This window comes from Stegostoma tigrinum, chromosome 46 (assembly GCF_030684315.1).
Source record: "Stegostoma tigrinum isolate sSteTig4 chromosome 46, sSteTig4.hap1, whole genome shotgun sequence".
Classification (NCBI taxonomy): Eukaryota; Metazoa; Chordata; class Chondrichthyes; order Orectolobiformes; family Stegostomatidae; genus Stegostoma; species Stegostoma tigrinum.
The window spans coordinates 5283442-5304896 of record NC_081399.1 but is presented as its reverse complement, the minus strand read 5'-3'; the positions used below and the strand labels follow the sequence as shown (position 1 = coordinate 5304896).

General features: G+C 52.9%; 1 protein-coding gene across 1 annotated transcript in view; it reads right to left on the bottom strand.

Annotated features, from left to right (window-relative positions):
• Nucleotides 1-21455, bottom strand: part of LOC125449532 (antigen WC1.1-like) — a 111340-nt gene that overhangs the window by 14674 nt on the left and 75211 nt on the right. The window contains exons 9-12 of the mRNA XM_059642791.1: nt 20357-20464; nt 14735-14836; nt 4291-4380; nt 712-831 (exon numbers count right to left, since the gene is read on the bottom strand). Coding sequence (XP_059498774.1) covers nt 712-831; nt 4291-4380; nt 14735-14836; nt 20357-20464 — 420 coding nt within the window. The remainder of the gene's footprint in view (nt 1-711; nt 832-4290; nt 4381-14734; nt 14837-20356; nt 20465-21455) is intronic.

Below are 21455 nucleotides of genomic sequence, written 5' to 3'. Positions count from 1 at the left end.
CCTGGCCACTATGGGACAATTTAGCACGGCCAACCCACCCTAACCTGCACATCCCTGGGCACTATGGGACAATTGAGCACTGCCAATCCACCCTAACCTGCACATCCCTGGGCACTACGGGACAATTTAGCACGGCCAATCCACCCTAACCTGCACATCCCTGGGCACTACTGGACAATTTAGCACGGCCAATCCACCCTAACCTGCACATCCCTGGGCACTATGGGGCAATTTAGCATGGCCAACCCACCCTAACCTGCACATCCCTGGGCACTATGGGACAATTTAGCGGGCCAACCCACCCTAACCTGCACATCCCTGGCCACTATGGGACAATTTAGCACGGCCAACCCACCCTAACCTGCACATCCCTGGGCACTATGGGACAATTGAGCACTGCCAATCCACCCTAACCTGCACATCCCTGGGCACTACGGGACAATTTAGCACGGCCAATCCACACTAACCTGCACATCTGTGGGCACTGGGGGACAATTTAGCATGGCCAATCCCACCCTAACCCACACACCTTTGGACTGTGGGAGGAAACCGGAGCACCCGGAGGAAACCAACGCGGACATGGGGAGAATGTGCAAACCCCACACAGACAGTTGCCTGAGGGTGGAATCAAACAGCGGCCCCAGCGCTCTCCCAGCGGTTCTAACCCCTGAGACACATTCAGGCGCAGTGTCAGCTGCGGAAAGCACTTACGTTGAGATTTCGGTTTTAATGACCTCCTCACGCTGTTTGCCCTCGCCACCTGGAACCCTTCATCCTCCGAGGAGCTGCTATTGTTCACTGACCTCTTGTAGGGGACATTCGACCTATGACCTGCAAGGTTACACAGCTCTGGTGAGGACCTTGACGGAAATGGTTCAATGAAAGGGAGGGGATGTGGTCTTCAGGGAGAGGGGATTGGGTCAGTTTGTCACATTCCCACAGGACGAGACTGGATAAACACCTCGGAGGTCAGTGTTGGCCAAGGTCCAAGCCGCTGGTGTGCTACTTTCTCGTTGGATACTCAAATTTGTGTTGATTCGACGTCATTACTCATTTGCCCACCCCGCCCCGACACTGTCCAACTTACATCTCATGGGACAATGCATGGTTTGGTGTTAAATTTCTAAACCCTGCATACCATCACCCATTCCCTATCTCCTCCTCCGAAGCCAACACCCCGTCCCTATCTTCTCCTCCAGCCCCTATACACCCACTCTAACTCCTCCTCCAGTCCCTATGACCCACTCTATCTCCTCCTCCAGCCCCTACGCAATCTCTTTATCTCTGTAACTCCCTCCAGCCCCTACACCCCCACACTATCTCTGTAAACCCCTCCATCCCCTACACCCCCACCCTATCTCTGTAAACACCTCCAGCCCCTACACCCCCTCCCTATCTCTCTAACTCCCTCCAGCCCATACACCCCCTCCCTATCTCTGTAACCCCCTCCAGCTCCTACACCCCCTCCCTATCTCTGTAACCCCCTCCAGCCCCTACACCCCCTCCCTATCTCTGTAACAGCCTCCAGCCCCTACACCCCCTCGCTATCTCTGTAACCCCCTCCAGCCCCTACACCCCCTCCCTATCCCTGTAACCTGCTCCAGCCTCTACCCCCACTCCCTATCTCTGTAAACCCCTCCATCCCCGACACCACCACCCTATCTCTGTAACCCCCTCCAGCCCCTACACCCCTCCCTATCTCTCTAACCCCCTCCAGCCCCTACACCCCCTCCCTATCTCTGTAACAGCCTCCAGCCCCTACACCCCCTCCCTATCTCTGTAACCCCCTCCAGCCCCTACACCCCCTCCCTTCTCTGTAACCACCTCCAGCCCCTACACCCCCTCCCTATCTCTGTAACCCCCTCCAACCCCTACACCCCCTCCCTATCTCTGTAACAGCCTTCAGCCCCTAGACCCCCTCCCTATCTCTGTAACACCCTCCAGCCCCTACACCCCCTCCCTATCTATGTAACCCTCTCCAGCCCCTACAAACCCTCCCTATCTCTGTCACCCCCTCCAGCCCCTACACCTCCTCCCTATCTCTGTAACCCCCTCCAGCCCCTACAACCCCCTCTCTATCTCTGTAACCCCCTCCAGCCCCGACACCACCTCCCTATCTCCGTAACCCCCTCCATCCCCTACGCCGCCTCCCTATCTCTGTAACCCCCTCCAGTCCCTACACCGCCTCCCTATCCCTGTAACCCTCTCCTGCCCCTACACCCCCTCCCTATCTCTGTAATCCCCTCCATCCCCTACACCCCCTCCCTATCTCTGTAACCCCCTCCAGCCCCTACACACCCTCCCTATCTCTGTAACCCCCTCCAGCCCCTACGCCCCCTCCCTATCTCTGTAACCCCCTCCAGCCCCTACACCCCTCCCTATCTCTGTAACCCCCTCCAGCCCCTACACCCCTCCCTATCTCTGTAACCCTCTCCAGCCCCTACACCCCCTCTCTATCTCTGTAACCCCCTCCAGCCCCTACACCCCCTCCCTATCCCTGTAACCCCCTCCAGCCCCTACACCCCCTCCCTATCTCTGCAACCACCTCCAGCCCGTACACCCCCTCCCTATCCCTGTCACCCCCTCCAGCCCCTACACCCCCTCCCTCTCTCTGTAACCCCCTCCCGCCCCTACACCCTTCCCTATCTCTGTAACCCCCTCCAGCCCCTACACCCCCTCCCTATCTCTGTAACCGCCCCCCCAGCCCCTACGCCCTTCCCTATCTCTGTAACCCCCTCCAGCCCCTACACCCCCTCCCTATCTCTGTAACCGCCCCCCCAGCCCCTAGACACCCTCCCTATCCCTGTAACCCCCTCCAGCCCCTGCACCGCTCCCTATCTCTGTAACCCCCTCCAGCCCCTACACGCCCTCCCTATCTCTGCAACCCCCTCCAGCCCCTACACCCCCTCCCTATCTCTGTCTCCCCCTCCAGCCCCTACACCCCCTCCCTATCTCTGTAACACCCTCCAGCCCCTACACCCCCTCCCTATCTCTGCAACCCCCTCCAGCCCCTACACCCCCTCCCTATCTCTGTCACCCCCTCCAGCCCCTACACCTCCTCCCTGTCTCTGTAACCCCCTCCAGCCCCTACACCCTTCCCTATCTCTGTAACCCCCTCCAGCCCCTACACCCCCTCCCTATCTCTGTAACCCCCTCCAGCCCCTACGCCCCCTCCCCATCTCTGTAACCCCCTCCAGCCCCTACACCCCCTCCCTATCTCTGTAACCCCCTCCAGCCCCTACACCCCCTCCCTATCACTGTAACCCCCTCCTGCCCCTACACCCCCTCCCTATCTCTGTAACCCCCTCCAGCCCCTACACCCCCTCCCTATCTCTGTAACCGCCCCCCCAGCCCCTAGACACCCTCCCTATCCCTGTAACCCCCTCCAGCCCCTGCACCGCTCCCTATCTCTGTAACCCCCTCCAGCCCCTACACGCCCTCCCTATCTCTGCAACCCCCTCCAGCCCCTACACCCCCTCCCTATCTCTGTCTCCCCCTCCAGCCCCTACACCCCCTCCCTATCTCTGTAACCCCCTCCAGCCCCTACACCCCCTCCCTATCTCTGCAACCCCCTCCAGCCCCTACACCCCCTCCCTATCTCTGTCACCCCCTCCAGCCCCTACACCTCCTCCCTGTCTCTGTAACCCCCTCCAGTCCCTACACCCTTCCCTATCTCTGTAACCCCCTCCAGCCCCTACACCCCCTCCCTATCTCTGTAACCCCCTCCAGCCCCTACGCCCCCTCCCCATCTCTGTAACCCCCTCCAGCCCCTACACCCCCTCCCTATCTCTGTAACCCCCTCCAGCCCCTACACCCCCTCCCTATCACTGTAACCCCCTCCTGCCCCTACACCCCCTCCCTATCTCTGTAACCCCCTCCAGCCGCTAACCCCTCCCTATCTCTGTAACCGCCCCCCAGCCCCTACACACCCTCCCTATCTCTGTAACCCCCTCCAGCCCCTACACCCCCTCCCTATCTCTGTAACCATCATCCACCCCCTACACCCCCTCCCTATCTCTGTAACCCCCTCCAGCCCCTACACCCCCTCCCTATCTCTGTAACCCCCTCCAGCCCCTACACCCCCTCCCTATCTCTGTAACCCCCTCCAGCCCCTACACCCCCTCCCTCTCTCTGCATCTGCCCACGGCCCTCCCTCTGTACCTGTTGCTGTCCCTGCCCGGTTGCTCAAACCGTTGTGGACCTCTGTCCTGTCTGTAATGATGGCCTGGCAAGTCATCGAGGCGATTCTGGGACAGCTCAGTCAGATCGGTGAGTTAAAACGCTGCCTACCTGTATGATTGGACCCTGTCTGTCCCTCTGGGATTGTCATGGGAATGTTACCGGCTGGATCCCTCTGCTGTGATTGGTTACGCACAGAATCTGGAATGCAAAGAACACAAAATGTCAAGCAAAAACGCATGTCGTCAAATTTCTGCCAGGTACCTGTCCAGCCCCCACTCTGAGAGGAGACCGCACCATTCAATCAGGCTCACGATGATGGGCCATTGGTCGAGATTCTCCCAGTTCCTCAACATTGACGACAAAGACAATATTTGTATTTCAAGAAGTTGCTTGTGAGTTCTCTTACTGAACCGCGACATGCCCTCTGGGTACAGGTATACCCTGCAAATCTCTCTGTGTACAGGTATCCCACAAATCTCTCTGTGTGCAGGTACCCCGCAAAGCCCTGTGGGTACAGGTATACCCTGCAAATCCCTCTGGGTACAGGTATACCCTGCAAATCCCTCTGTGTACAGGTACCCCGCAAATCCCTCTGGGCACAGGTACACCCCGCAAATCCCTCTGGGTACGTGTACCCTGCAAAGCCCTCTGGGTACAGGTATACTCCGCAAATCCCTCTGGGTACAGGTACCCTGCAAATCCCTCTGGGTACAGGTATACCCCGCAAATCCCTCTGGGTACAGGTACCCTGCAAATCCCTCTGGGTACAGGTATACCCCGCAAATCCCTCTGGGTACAGGTACCCTGCAAATCCCTCTGGGTACAGGTATACCCCGCAAATCCCTCTGGGTACAGGTACCCTGCAAATCCCTCTGGTTACAGGTACCCTGCAAATCCCCCTGGGTACAGGTATACCCCGCAAATCCCCCTGGGTACAGGTATACCCCGCAAATCCCTCTGGGTACAGGTACCCCGCAAATCCCTCTGTGTACAGGTATACCCCGCAAATCCCTCTGGGTACAGGTACCCTGCAAAGCCCTCTGGTTACAGGCACCCTGCAAATCCCTCTGGGTACAGGTATACCCCTCAAAGCCCTCTGGGTACAGGTATACCCCGCAAATCCCTCTGGGTACAGGTACGCTGCAAATCCCTCTGGGTACAGGTGTACCCCTCAAAGCCCTCTGGGTACAGGTATACCCCGCAAATCCCTCTGGGTACAGGTACCCCGCAAATCCCTCTGGGTACAGGTACACCCTGCATATCCCTCTGGGTACGGGTACCCCACAAATCTCTCTGTGTACAGGTATACCCCGCAAATCCCTCTGGGTACAGGTACCCTGCAAATCCCTCTGGATACAGGTACCCTGCAAATCCCTTTAGGTACAGGTACCCTGCAAATCCCTCTGTGTACAGGTACCCCACAAATCTCTCTGTGTACAGGTATACCCCGCAAATCCCTCTGGGTACAGGTACCCTGCAAATCCCTCTGGATACAGGTACCCTGCAAATCCCTTTAGGTACAGGTACCCTGCAAATCCCTCTGGGTACAGGTATACCCCACAAAGCCCTCTGGGTATGGATACCCCGCAAATCCCTCTGGGCACGGGTACGCCACAAATCCCTCTGGGTACAGGTACCCCGTGAATCTCTCTGGGTACAGGTACCCCTCAAATCCCTCTGTGTACAGGTACCCCTCAAATTCCTCTGGGTACAGGTATACCCTGCAAATCCCTCTGGGTACAGGTACCCTGCAAATCCCTCTGTATACAGGTGCCCCGCAAATCCCTCTGGGTACAGGTATACCTCGCAAATCCCTCTGGGTACAGGTACCCTGCAAATCCCTCTGTGTACAGGTACCCCGCAAATCCCTCTGGGTACAGGTATACCTCGCAAATCCCTCTGTGTACAGGTACCCCGCAAATCCCTCTGGGTACAGGTATACCTCGCAAATCCCTCTGGGTACAGGTACCCTGCAAATCCCTCTGGGTACAGGTATACCCCTCAAATCCCTCTGGGGACAGGTACCCTGCAAAGCGCTCTGGGTACAGGTACCCCTCAAATCCCCCTGGGTACAGGTATACCCTGCAAATCCCTCTCGAAGGGCGGTCTGGAATGTTGACACAACAACACTGAAGAAACAGTGAGATATTTCCAAATCAGGATGGGGATGGGCTCGGAGGGGAACCTGTAGCGGGTTGGGGGGGGCGGGTCCCATGTACTTGCTGCCCCTTGTGCTTATGGATGGAAGTGGGTCGTGGGGTTTGGAAGGTGCTGCCTGAGAATCTTTGGTGAGTCTCTGCAGAGCATCTTGTAGATGGTACACACTGCTGCGACTGAGCATCGGTTGGGGGGGAGGGAGTGGGATGTTTGTGGATGTGGTGCCAATCGAGCGGGGGCTGCTTTGTCCTGGATGGTGTCGACCTTCTTGAGTGTTGTTGGAGCTGAAGCCCATCCAGGGGCAAGTGGGGAGTATCCCATCACCCTCCTGCCTTGTGCGATGGGGCTAGAGTTTGAAAGGTGCATTATTCATGACAGAATTCCCAACCTCTGATTTGCTCTTTTCACCACAAGATCTACATGACTGGAGGCATGTAGATATCTCATGAGTTTTCGCATTTCTGTTGGGATTATAGGTTCAGTATTGGCCATGTCTTTGAACATCATGGGCAGAGGTTCTCTCTCGACAGCTACAGCCTATTGCTTGTGCAATGACTAGTCATTGTCCTTGGGCAGCGGAAGTTACTGTTTTCAAGGTCATTCTGAACTGGGTCATGAGCTGCTCCAGTGCCTGAGGACTTCAGAACACTTATGAGGACTGAATAGTCCTAGCCTACAGCAGTTGGGACATGTCCTTGCAGAGCAGAAAACTTCTCACTTTTGGGTCTAAATGTCCTTCAGTTAGATCACAAACCTCAAGTCCTTTTCCCCACTGTGAGATCATAAGAAATGGGAACTGGAGAAGGCCGTTCGGCCCCTCCAGCCTGCTCTGCTAGGATCATGGCTGATCCCACATTCCTCGGGTCCACTTTCCTGCCCTTTCCCCTTGATCCCCTGACTGGTCAAAAATATATCTCAATCTTCAATGCACACAGGGACTCTGTCACCACAGCTCCCTGCAGCGAGGAGTTCCAAAGGCTCTGGGAGAAGGAATTCCTCCCCATCTCAGTCTGAAATTGGTGCCCCTTTATTCTGGGGCTGTGCCCCCTGGTCCTACACCCTCCCATAAGGGGAAACACCCTCTCAGCATTTACCCTGTCGAGCCCCTTAACAATCTCATCTGTCTCAATGAGGTGACCTCTCATTCTCCTAAAGTTCAGTGAGTAGAGCCCCAACCTGTTTAGCCTTTGTTCATAAGACAGTCCCTCCCATTCCAGGGATCGTCCAGGTGAACCTTCTCCGAACTGCCTCCAACGAAACAATATCGTTCCTTAAATAAGAGGAGCAAATCTGCTCGCTGTGCTCCAGCTGCGGCCTCACCAGCACCTTGTACAGTTACAGTAAAACCTCCCCACTCTTAGACTCCAACTCCCCTGCAACAAGGGCCGACATTTCCTTACCCTTCCTGATTCCCTGCTGACCCCTCCCCAGGGTGCAAGCTTTCTGTGTTTTGTGCACACATGGACAAGTCCCTTCATAGTTCAGCTTTCGATTCCATGCTGACCGGCTTTCCCAAACTCCGTTTACCTGGATTTGAGCCTTATCCCTCTAAACCCTTCCTAACCACATATCTGTTCACACTCTGTCATTGTACCAGCCTCCAACAATTCCTCTGGCATCTCGTTCCACACATGCACCAGCCTCTCCCTGTAGCTCAAACCCTCCAAACCTGGCAGCATCCTTGTAAATCTTTTCTGAACCATTTTCAAGCTTTGCAACATCCTTTCTACAGCAGGGAGACCAGAATTGAACGCAGTATTCCGAAAGTGTTCCAAACCAATGTCCTGTCCATGACCTCCCAACTCTTATATTTAATGCACTGACCAATAACGGCAAGCATGCCAAACACCATCTTCACTATAGAGATAACAAGGTGTAGAGCTGGATGAACACAACAGGCCAAGCAGCATCAGAGGAGCAGGAAAGCTGATGTTTCTGGCCGAGGCTCTTCTTCAGAAATCTGCTGCTGGGCCTGCTGTGTTCATCCAGCTCTACACCTTGTTATCTCGGATTCTCCAGCATCTGCAGTTCCCATTATCTCTGATACCATCTTCACTATCCTAACTACCTGCAACTCCACTGTCAAGGAACTACGAACCTGCACTCCAAGGTCTCTCTCTGTTCAGCAACACTCCCCAGGACCTTCCACTTGAGCTATCGATATCTCTTCTGCTAAACTGCTTCCATCTCTTTTGCACCCTGTCTCCAGGCATTACTCAATACCACAAAGGCTGATAACAGTCGATCGAACTCAGCCGTGAAATCTGTGATTGCCCCCCCCCAAAAGCCATGACCCCTTGACACAGAAGGGTTCCAGGTTTCCATGACACCCGATCTCCTAGCTCACCTCTCTGTGGCTTGCACATCATTTTATTCAGAGCTTTGTCATTTCTGCTCTGCATCTCCCATTTCCACCATTACCTTCCCTAGCTCCTCCAGAAGGGGACTGATTTTGTCCCACTCAACGCCATCTCCAAAGTTGCGTGTCAACTCTCCAACCTCAAAACTCAAACGAGGACTTAGTTCTTGCGAAGTGACCTTCCCCCGCAACCCTTCAGCATGGAATATGCTTCATTTCTCTTCATGCTAGGCCGATTCAGATGGGGCCGTTAAAAGCTAATCACATTACAGGCGATCTGAGGGACAAAGTGGGCCAGACCCTTGGGTATGGATGGGAGATTTCCTCCCCTCCAACCTATGTGAGCAAACGAAGCGAATATTTCCAGAAAGATTCAGAACTCCGCAGCTCAAACGCCGCCAGCAAGTCTGGGACTCTTACCCAGGGAAAGATATCCTGGAATTGGAGGCGGACCAGAGAAGGTTTGAAGATAGTAGAAATTGCCGATGTTGGAGTCTGAGATAACAAGGTGTGAAGCTAGGGGAGCACAGCAGCATCAGAGGGTCAGGAAAGCTGACAGTTCGGGACTGACCCCTTTTTCCGAAGAAGTGTCCAGAATCCGAAACGTCAGCTTTGTCGCTCCAGAGAAGGATCACTCGGCTCATTCCGGGAATGGAGGGAGTGTGTGTTATGAGGGGAGGCTCAGTAGATTGGGCCTGTACGCACTGGAAAATGGAAGATTGAGAATCGTCTTGTTGAAACATTTAGATTTTTTGGGGGTGTGGTGCTTGACAGTGGAAATGTTCTTGTCCCCCTCGCCCTCCTTGTGGGACGGTCTAGGAGAAGTAGGTATCATCTCAAAATAAGCGATCACCCATTGAAAACAGAAAATGAGAAGGGATGCTTTCTCTCAGAGGGGAGTGATTTTGAGGAATTGTTGACCTCAGAGGGCAGTCAAGGCTGGGTCGTTCAGTGTATTTGAGGCTGGGGTAGATTTATGTTTAAATCAGGAAAGAGGTTTGGTGGCAAGAGAGTGGAGTTGAAGGCTATCAGGTCAGGCACGTGGTTTGGAGCTCTCTTCGACAGTTGGCAGTGGACACCGGGTCATTTGTTCATCTTAAATCTGAGACCCGATACCGTTTTGTGAGGTAGAGGTGTTGAGGGATACAGGCCAATGGCAGGTGCATGGGCTCAGGCCACAGATCAGTTACTAGCTCAGCGAATGGGTGGGTCAACCCACAACACACAGACTGCAACGATCAAGGAGACAACTCACCCCCACCCCCGGCCTTCTCAAGGGGGCAACTAGGGATGGGGCAATAGATGCTGGTCCCAGCCAGCGACACCCACATTCCACCAATTAACATATATGTATTACAAAAATGGTTGAAGGGTCCCGACCCAAAACGTCATCTTTCCTGCTCTTCTGTTGCTACCCGACCCTGCTGCGTTCTTCCAGCTCCACACTGCGATATCTCTGACTCCAGTATCAGCAGTTCTTACAACATTGGAATAGCATGTTCTTATGTACTTGATGGGCTGAAGGGCCTACTTCTGCTCCTGCATCACACAATCTTACAATCTAACATCACCTTGAGCCTCTGCATTGCAAGTCTGATATGACTTTGACATCATCCAATCTATCGACTGACTGAATCCACTTTGGCACTCATAGAACATAGAACATTACAGTGCAGTACAGGCCCTTCGGCCTTCGATGTCGCGCTGACCTGTGAAACCAATCTGAAGCCCATCTAACCGACACTATTCCATGTACATCCATATGTTTATCCAATGACCATTTAAATGCCCTTAAAGTTGACGCGTCTACTACCGTTGCAGGCAGGGCATTCCACGCCCTTACTACTCTCTGGGTAAAGAAACTACCTCTGACTTCTGTCCTTTTTCTTTCACCCCTCAATTTAAAGCTGTGTCCCCTCGTGCTCACCGTCACCATCCTAGGAAAAAGGCTCTCCCTACCCACCCTATCTAACCCTCTGATTATTTTATATGTCTCAATTAAGTCACCTCTCAACCTTCTTCTCTCTAATGAAAACAGCCTCAAGTCCCTCAGCCTTTCCTCGTAAGACCTTCCCTCCATACCAGGCAACATCCTAGTAAATCTCCTCTGCACCCTTTCCAAAGCTTCCACATCCTTCTTATAATGCGGTGACCAGAACTGTACGCAATACTCCAAGTGCGGCCGCACCAGAGTTTTGTACAGCTTCACCATAACCTCTTGGTTCCGGAGCTCGATCCCTCTATTAATAAAAGCTAAAACACTGTATGCCTTCTTAACAGCCCTGTCAACCTGGGTGGCAACTTTCAAGGATCTGTGTACATGGACACCGAGATCTCTCTGCTCACCTACACTACTAAGAATCTTACCATTAGCCCTGTACTTTGCCTTCTGGTTACTCCTACCAAAGTGCATCACCTCACACTTTTCCACATGAAACTCCATTTGCCATATTGCCATATTACATTGTAAGGGGCAGGATTTATACAGTCAGCAATAGTGTACTGGGGAGTGTTATAGAGCAGAGAGACCTGGGGGTGGGGGTGGGCGTGGTGGTGGATTCAGGTACATAATTCTTTGAAGTTTGTGAACCAGGTAGACGGGGACGCAGGGGTTAAAAATGTGTTTAGCACGCTTCCCTTCATCGCTCAGACCTTTGAGTATCAGAGTTGGGGACGTCATGTTGAGATTATACAGGAATTTTGGTGAGGCCTCTTCTGGAGCACTGTGTCCAGTTCTGGTCTTCCCAGTTATCGGAAGGAGATTATTAAACCTGAGAGGGTTCAGGAAGAGATTGACCAGGATGTTGCCGGGAGTGGAGGGTTTAGGTTGTAAGGAGAGGCTGGGATAGACCGGGACTTCTTTCACTGGAGCGCAGGATGTTCAAGGTGACATTACTGTGGTCTATAATATCATGAGGGGCATAGATAATGTGAATGGAAAGGGTCTTTTCCCAAGGGTGAGGGAGTTCAAAACTATGGGGGCGTATTTTTGAGGTGAGAGAATAAAAGATTTAAAAAGGGCGTGAGAGACATTTTTTACAGAGTGTGGTGCATGTGTGGAATGGGCTTCCTGAGGAAGTGGAAGATGTGGGTACAGTTATAATGTTTATAAGACATTTGGAGAGGTGCGTGAGCAGAAAGTGTTTAGAGGGATATGGGCCGGGGGCAGATAAGGGAGATGAGTTTGATTTGGGAGCATGGTTATTGTGAACCTGTTTCTGTGCTATATGGCTCTGTGACTCTCCCCCATAATCTTAGCTAGTTCAAGATGATACAAGTCTGTCCCTATGATCTCTGCCTTTCAGGAAACTCTTCCATCTCCTGCACTATTCCCCCGAACAACGCCCCCACCTCATGGTGTCTAACCTATCTTCTATGCTCTAAGGTATTACTTTGGGGTTTTAGCCCCAGTGACATAAGAGTCAACATTCCATACTGCTCATAGGCTTCTGCTCAGAATGGGTTAATGGGTTGGTCAAGATTACTAGATCATAGGAACACAGTAGGAGATCATTCAGAGGCATCAGGTGGATCCCTTATTCAACCGTACCATGGCTGATCAGTGACCAGTTCCAGACACTTGCTCCAGCCCCCTGTCCCAATTTGTCCCATAACCTCGAAAGTTTTTAATACAAACCTCAACCAATTTCAGACTTAGTGCTAACTATTGAGCAAGCTGCAAAGGTCATTTTTATTGAATGCTCGAGGGGCTGAATGGCCTATCCCCTTCCAATTATAGACTACTTGAAAAACCACAAGATAGTAAAGTGTTTTGACATGCTTTGGATTAAAGAGGAGCTCAATAAGGAATGACGTCAACAGTTTAGTGTGAGCTGTAAACCTTCTGTTGATTGCAGGAACTAAGGTGGTTTCGGGAAAGCAGTCAAGAAAAGCTTTTAGGAAGGTAGGAGATGAGATTTATTGCCCTTGATTGCTCGAAAACCTGCTTGGAAGAGACTATAGATCCCTGAAGCACAGTCTAGCAATTGTTTCTGGTCTTGGCTTCTGTTTAAAAAAGAACCCAGAGCAACAGAAGGAAGAAAAAACATCTTGAGATGCAAACACCCCACCCCACTCATGGTGGAAGGAATTGGAAAGCTGATAGAAGTTCCACATCTTAGTATTTTGACAAACTTGTGAATCCAGAAAATTTCAAAATTTCCAAGTCCTAACTTCCCAGTGAGCCAAAGCTCGCGTGGCGGAACCCCTATCTACTCTACAGCTGATGGTAAGCAAAGCTATCGACACGGATCTCAATATTGTGTGATGGCTTGTCAAATTTAATATTTTAAGTCTTTTCTCAGACCATTATACCAAGAAACAATCGTCTATGGGAGTGTAGAGGAAGCTTTACTCTGTATCTAACCCCGTGCTGTCCCTGTCCTGGGAGTGTTTGATGAGAGACAGTGTAGAGAGAGCTTTACTCTGTATTTAGCCCCGTGCTGTCCCTGTCCTGGGAGTGTTTGATGTGGGGGACAGTGTAGAGAGAGCTTTACTTTGTAACTAACCCCCTACTGTACCTGTCCTAGGAGTGTGTAATGGGGGGTTGGGTGGGGTTGGAAACAGTGTAGAGAGAGCTTTACTCTGTATCTAAATCTGTACTATCCCTGTCCTGGGTTTGTTTGATGGGTGGGGGAGCAATATAGTGGGTGCTTTACCCTGAATCTAACCCCGTGCTGTCCCTGTCCTAGAAGTGTCTGATGTGGAAAACACAGTGGGAGCTTTACTTTCAGTTTAAAAGAGAATGGGGTCTTTGCTTTCAGGTTAAAAGTCTATAAACAGGCTCTTCGGCCCCTCAAGTCCATTCCGACTAACAAACACCAGACTATATTAATCCTATTTATCTGCACTTGGTCCATCGCCAACCTTTGCCCTGGTATTTCAAATGACTGCTTTACCATTTATAAATTGATAGGTATTATCTCTACAGGGATTTTTCCTTTTGTGTTGTGTGAGTGTGTTAGGGTTTGAATTAATTGGGGCTATCTTTCAGTTCGGGCTGAGTCGTTAATCACTTTTGCAATCTGTGTTGTTTTGCTTTGGAGTTCTGTGCGTTCATAGGTGGACGATTTTCGAGTTTGTTAAAGAAACCTGAACAAAGATTCATTCGTTCTGGATGGGAGGCATAAAGCAAATAACGACCATTTTCGCGATTGGATCAATGCATCTCCTGCTCAGACATTCACCGACTATTCAAGACGGTGAGCATCACAATCCTTTCGTGAGACGAAGGAGCGGAACAAGGCCATTCGGCCCACCGGCTCTGCTACCCCTCACAGCTGCGCCACTACTGGAAGTTGTACCTACAAGTATTTTGGAAATGGTCCGGAATCCCTGGCCAGGGAAAATGAGGAGTCCCAGAGAGTTTGGGCCGTGTCAGGGAACTGGGGGATGGGGGGAAAGTTTACAGGGGGAAGGGCCTCAGGAAATGAGGGCAGGCGGACTCAAATGGCAGATTAAGCGATGATGGTCTGGCAGATGGCATGATGACGCTTTCTGGTCAATGTGATATCATCACTGGACTGTTAACCAGAGACTCAGATAGTGCCCTGGGAACGGGGGTTCAAATCCTGCCGCGGAATTTGAATTCAATAGGAATCTCTGGAATTAAGAAGTCTAGAGTGGGGAAAGGCTCATGTCCTTCAGGGAAGGAAACTGCCGTCCTTACCTGGCCTGGGCCTACATGTGACTCCAGACCCACAGCAATGGGGTTGACTCTTAACTGCACTCAGGGGCAATTAGGGATGGGCAATAAATGCTACCCAAGCCAGCGATGCCCTCATCCCATGAGTATATTAAGAAAAGGTCCTCCCACGGACCAATGTAACTATTTCGGGTAAGTGAGTGGCCCATTTCTAGCCCAAACAGGAACTCTCCTGCCTCCAGCTCACTCTAAGATTCCTGTTTCATTATTGTGCGGGGTATTGCTGGTTGGCACCAAGAATTCAGAAGTTCCTACTTTCAGTACACCAAACATTCACTGACTTCCCGATCTTACGAGCAAACTCCCTGCCCTGCCCGATGCTCAAAACTTACACATAAAGGTGGAAAAGTTCAGCGCATGCTGGGGAGCGAAACTGTGGTAGTCCTCATAGTCTTCGTCTGGAGAATCCAAGTCACCAGCAGCTGGTACAGGGACTGCAACACAAAGCGGGCGCACAGACAGGGTTAGCTTGGCAGGGGGATGGTCAAAACGCCAGCTGGGTGCAGGACCCACTCCATCACTCAGGCAGACAGAACCAGGGCACCATGAGGGTCAGTGGTGAGGGAGTGGGCACTGTCGGAGGGTCAGTGCTGAGGGAGTGGGCACTGTCGGAGGGCAATGCTGAGGGATTGGACACTGTCAGAGGGTCAGTGCTGAGGGAGGGGGCGCTGTCGGAGGGTCAGTGCTGAGGGAGTGGGCACTGTCGGAGGGTCAGTGCTGAGGGATTGGACACTGTCAGAGAGTCAGTGCTGAGGGAGCGGGCACTGTCGGAGGGTCAGTGCTGAGGGATTGGACACTGTCAGAGGGTCAGTGCTGAGGGAGGGGGCGCTGTCGGAGGGTCAGTGCTGAAGGAGCGGGCACTGTCAGAGGGTCAGTGCTGAGGGATTGGACACTGTCAGAGGGTCAGTGCTGAGGGAGCACCGCACTGTCAGAGAGTCAGTGCTGAAGGAGCCCCGCACTGTCGGAGGGTCAGTGCTGAGGGAGTGGGCACTGTCGGAGGTTCAGTGCTGAGGAAGCGGGCACTGTCAGAGGGTCAGTGCTGAGGGATTGGACACTGTCAGAGGGTCAGTGCTGAGGGAGCACCGCACTGTCAGAGAGTCAGTGCTGAAGGAGCCCCGCACTGTCGGAGGGTCAGTGCTGAGGGAGTGGGCACTGTCGGAGGTTCAGTGCTGAGGGAGGGGGCACTGTCGGAGGGTCAGTGCTGAGGCAGCCCCGCACTGTCGGAGGGTCAGTGCTGAGGGAGCGCCATGCTGTTGGAGGGTCAGTACTGAGGGAGTGGGCACTGTCGGAGGGTCAGTGCTGAGGAAGCGGGCACTGTCGGACGGTCTGTGCTGAGTGAGTGGGCACTGTCGGAGGGTCAGTGCTGAGGGAGCACTGCACTGTCAGAGGGTCAGTGCTGAGGGAGTGGGCACTGTCAGAGAGTCAGTGCTGACCATCAGCCTGCCTCCCATCGCACAGGCCGACACACAGAAGTTGCCAGTTCGGGAACGGTTTTTGTAAGGAGCTGAGGGCTGCTGTCGACAACAAGGCTCAACCTGATTAGCAAGGAATCCAGAGGAAGCAACGAGGAAAGATTATCTACTGAAGAAGCTGTCGTAAAACGGAATGCTCTCCCTCACGGAGCAGAGGGAGTAGACTGTGTCAAAATGTCCAAAAGGACACAGGTAAATATTTACCAGGAAAATGCTGCAGTGTGGTCGAGAAATGGTCAGCAAATGACTCTCATTGAGAGGAGTTGAGCGGCCTCTGTTCTGCATGATTTTATGATGTAGAGCTATAACTTGGATGCACTAAGGATGGATATTAAACACTGCCCAAGATCTTCCCATAATCCAAACCACCGATTCTACCTCCTGACCCCCACCCCCAAAGCCTGGTCACCGTCTGCAGGTCTGGACTGTGACTCCCCATCTCCGTCAACAGCTAACCATCCCTGCTTGGAACCGTCTCGCCGTTCCTTCATGGGGGTCAAAATCCAGGAACGCTGCTCCGGAACAGCACGGGGGATGATCGCCCGAACCCCCAACGTATTGCAGTGGCTCAAGCGGACCACTTGTGCCAACCTTCTCTAGGGCTCCTAGGGCTGGGCCAGCGATGCCTACGTCCCACGGGCGAATAAAACCCAATCTGTCTGCACCATTGTTCCGTTGGCCACATTCCACGGAGGTGGAAATGGAAAGGCAGATCCCTATCGGTTCCGCTCACTGGGATGCAAGTCAGAACTCCAGGAACAGAGGTCTGAGATTTGGGGGTAGGCTGTTTCTGACTGAGATGGGGGAGAAATTCCTTCACCCAGAGAATGAGGGTGTCTCTGGAATTCACCGCCAGAGGAAGCATGAGCGAGAGAGAATTACAGAATCAGAGAGTCATACAGCACAGAAACAGACCCTTCGGCCCAACTCACCCATGCTGACCAGATGTCCTAAAGTAATCTAATCCAATTTGCCAGCATTTGGCCCCTGTCCCTCTAAACTCTTCCTATCCATGTGCCCATCCAGATGCCTTTTAAATGCTGTAACTGTACCAGCCCCCACCACTTCCTCTGGCAGCTCATTCCATACACGCACCACCCTCTGTGTGAAAACGTTAACCCTCGGGTCCCTGTTAAATCATTCCTCTCTCACCTTAAACATATACCCCTCTGATATTGGATTCTCCCTACCCTGGGAGGAAAGACCTTGTCTATTCACCCTATCCATGCCCCTCATGGTTTTCTAAGCCTCCATGAGGTTTCCCCTCAGCCTCCGATGCTCCAGGGAAAATAGCCCCAGCCTCTCCCTGTCGGTCAAACCCTCCAACCTCAACATGACGTTGCCAACACCTACACTCAATGACCTGAGCGATGAAGGCAAGGGTGAAAGTCACCTTAATAAACCCCACTGTCTATCTGTGACACAAACTTCCAAAAAATAAACTGTGTTCCTATACGCTGAGGTCTCTCTGCTCGACAGCAGATGATGGAAAGCCATGCGCTATGCTGGAGGAATGCGGTGAAACCTCACTTAAGTAGCCATTCAGAGCAAAGAAGCCCATTGGATTCACACCTCATCTACAGACTTCAAGGTCATCATTAATGCACTGCGATGGCACTGCGGACCATCTGTGGCAACCAGCTTCAATAATGCCTGATCTTCATCCATCCACCTGGAATTGTTTTCGATGCTTGGTACTACCCAGAAGCTACTTCTCCTCTTTGAGCGATCCAGGGCGAGCAGGTCTGTGGCAGCATCGCATTTCTTTCTGGTTTCAATGGAGGCGTTATTTCCATCCTGGTAACTTCGTCCCGGTAACCGTCATCCCAACGCTGAGTTCCGGAGATCACGAGTTGCGCGCCGGACTGAGTCGCATTTGCGAAATGGGAACCCCATGCGCGAAACTAGAATGCACTGGGGCCTCTTATGGCTTTGAAAGGTAGAAAGCGTAAGGAGGCCTTTCGGCCCATCCATCCAGTTCTGCCATCCCACTTGACCACAGCTGATCAGCCAACTCTGTCCCCCTGTCCCTGCTTTTTCTTTCACATCCCTTTAGCCCTAAGAAACTTATCTAACTCCTTCTCAAAAAACATGCAATGGGGGGGGGCACGGTGCCTCGGGGGTTAGCACTGCGGCCTCACAGCACTGGGGACCTGGGTTCGATTCCACCCTCGGGCGACTGTCTGTGTGCAGTGTGCACATTCACCCCGTATCTGCATGGCTTTCCTCCCACTGTCCAAAGATGTGCTGTTAGGGTGGTTTGGCCATGATAAATTGTCCCGTAGTGCCCAGGGATGTGCGGGTTAGGGTGAATTGGCCGTGCTAAATTGTCCTGTAGTGCCCAGGGATGTGTGGGTTAGGGTGGGTTGGCCCTGCTAAATTGTCCCGTAGTGCCCAGGGATGTGCGGGTTAGGGTGGGTTGGCCGTGCTAAATTGTCCCGTAGTGCCCAGGGATGTGCGGGTTAGGGTGTGTTGGCCGTGCTAAATTGTCCCGTAGTGCCCAGGGATGTGCAGGTTAGGTGGATTGGCCGTGCTAAATTGTCCCATAGTGCCCAGGGATGTGCAGGTTAGGGTGGATTGGCCGTGCTAAATTGTCCCATAGTGCCCAGGGATGTGTGGGTTAGGGTGGATTGGCCGTGCTAAATTGTCCTGTAGTGCCCAGGGATGTGCGGGTTAGGGTGAATTGGTTGTGCTAAATTGTCCCATAGTGCCCAGGGATGTGTGGGTTAGGGTGGATTGGCCGTGCTAAATTGTCCTGTAGTGCCCAGGGATGTGTGGGTTAGGGTGGGTTGGCCGTGCTAAATTGTCCTGTAGTGCCCAGGGATGTGTGGGTTAGGGTGGATTGGCCGTGCTAAATTGTCCCATAGTGTCCAGGGATGTGCAGGTTAGGGTGGGTTGGCCGTGCTAAATTGTCCCATAGTGCCCAGGGATGTGCGGGTTAGGGTGGATTGGCCGTGCTAAATTGTCCCATAGTGTCCAGGGATGTGCAGGTTAGGGTGGGTTGGCCGTGCTAAATTGTCCCGTAGTGCCCAGGGATGTGCAGGTTAGGGTGGGATTGGCCGTGCTAAATTGTCCCATAGTGCCCAGGGATGTGTGGGTTAGGGTGGATTGGCCGTGCTAAATTGTCCCATAGTGCCCAGGGATGTGTGGGTTAGGGTGGATTGGCCGTGCTAAATTGTCCCATAGTGCCCAGGGATGTGTGGGTTAGGGTGGATTGGCCGTGCTAAATTATCCCATAGTGCCCAGGGATGTGCGGGTTAGGGTGGATTGGCCGTGCTAAATTGTCCCATAGTGTCCAGGGATGTGCAGGTTAGGGTGGATTGGTTGTGCTAAATTGTCCCATAGTGCCCAGGGATGTGTGGGTTAGGGTGGATTGGCCGTGCTAAATTGTCCCATAGTGTCCAGGGATGTGCGGGTTAGGGTGGATTGGCCGTGCTAAATTGTCCCATAGTGCCCAGGAATGTGCGGGTTAGGATGAGTTGGCCGTGCTAAATTGTCCTGTAGTGCCCAGGGATGTGTGGGTTAGGGTGGATTGGCCGTGCTAAATTGTCCCATAGTGCCCAGGGATGTGCGGGTTAGGGTGGATTGGCCCTGCTAAATTGTCCCGTAGTGCCCAGGGATGTGTGGGTTAGGGTGGATTGGCCGTGCTAAATTGTCCCATAGTGCCCAGGGATGTGCGGGTTAGGGTGGATTGGCCCTGCTAAATTGCCCCATAGTGCCCAGGGATGTGCAAGTTAGGGTGGATTGGCCGTGCTAAATTGTCCCGTAGTGCCCAGGGATGTGTAGGTTAGGGTGGATTGGCCGTGCTAAATTGTCCCATAGTGCCCAGGGATGTGCGGGTTAGGGTGGATTGGACATGCTAAATTGTCCCATAGTGCCCAGGGATGTGCAGGTTAGGGTGGATTGGCCGTGCTAAATTGTCCCATAGTGTCCAGGGATGTGCGGGTTAGGGTGGATTGTCCGTGCTAAATTGACCCGTAGTGCCCAGGGATGTGCGGGTTAGGGTGGATTGGACGTGCTAAATTGTCCCATAGTGCCCCAGGGTTGTGCGAGTTAGGGTGGGTTATGGGGGGATGGGGTGCTGTGTGGCTTGTAATGGATTTGTTGCCCCAAAGGGCCTGTTGCCGCTCTGTGGGGCTTCGATTCTATTCAACTGAGAGGTTTTGTTGTCAACTACTTTCTGTGGCAATGAGGAAGAGAGTCGGAACTGCGGATGCTGGAGCAGTGGGGAGCAGAAGAACTGACGCTTCGGTTTGGGACCCTTCTGCGGTAGTGAATTGCGTGGGCTCCTCAATCTCTCTCTGGGCCAAGACATTTCTCCTCCTCTCACAGCCTTAGACTCCATCGCAAACCACCCACAACCGGCCAGATGTGGAGTTACTCTGCTCTTGAGTGCCATCGCGAGTTAGTAAAATGGGTTAAGGCGCAAACCCCCCCCCCCCCACGCTCTGGGGTAGGGCAGGGGCATGTTTCAGTGCATACCAGTCCGTGTAGGAGGCTTGCTGATGGTGCTTGGCGTGGCAGGCATTTCCCGGTAATCGTTAGTCTCGATATCTCGGTCGCTATGGCCCGGTTGGCCGAGCTGCATCACTGCAATCAGAGAAGGGCGTTGGCATCAGGGGTGGCATTCTGTCTTCAAGCCGAAAGCCCCAGCAAACTCGCTCACCGCCCGCTCCACGACCCCGACGCCATCTGCATGAGCCGGCACGCCCCCGCCCCTCACCCATTGGCGCGCCGTTAATGATCTTTGCACGGAGACTGGAGCAAGAGGAGGCCATTTGGCCCCTCGAGCCTGCTCCGCCGTTCCACATGATCGCTTCCTCTCCCCAAATACCCTGCGATCCCGGTTGCTTCCAGTCCAATGTTCCATTTGGAAACGCTCAATATAATGGCCCTGCCTAGCCTTTGTGGCTCCGACTGCCCCCTTCATCTCTGGTTGAAGAAATCTTTCCTCAGAGCAGCCCGAAAGGGTGGCACAGTGGCTCAGTGGTTAGCGCCACTGTCTCCCAGTGCCAGGGACCCGGGTCCGATCCCACCCTTGGGTGACTGTCTGTGTGGAGATGGTACGCTCTCCATGGGCAGGTTAGGGGGATTGGTCATGCTAAATTGTCCCATAGTGTCCAGGCAGCATTTATTGCCCAGAAGGCAGCTATGAATCAACCACATTGCTGCAGGTCTGGAGTCACATGGAGGCCCAGACCAGATAAGGATGGCAGTTTCCTTCCCTCAAAGGGCATTAGAGAACCGGATGGGGTTTTCCCCCATCGCTGACAATCAGTTAATGATCATTGTTAGATTCCTAAATGCAGGTTATTTTACTGAATTCAAATTCCACCATTTGCCTATGTGCAGGATTCGAGCCCAGTTCCCCAGAGCATTACTTGGGTCTCTGGATTTACAGACCATTGATAACACCACTCGGCCATCACCTCCCCTTCAACTGAGGTTATTGCTGTCAAGATGAGGTGTCAGCAAGACCATGAAAGGGACATAGAGTCATATATCACAGAAACAGACCCTTCAGTCCAACGCGTCCATGCCGACCAGCTATCCTACATTAACCTAATCCTATTTGCAAGCA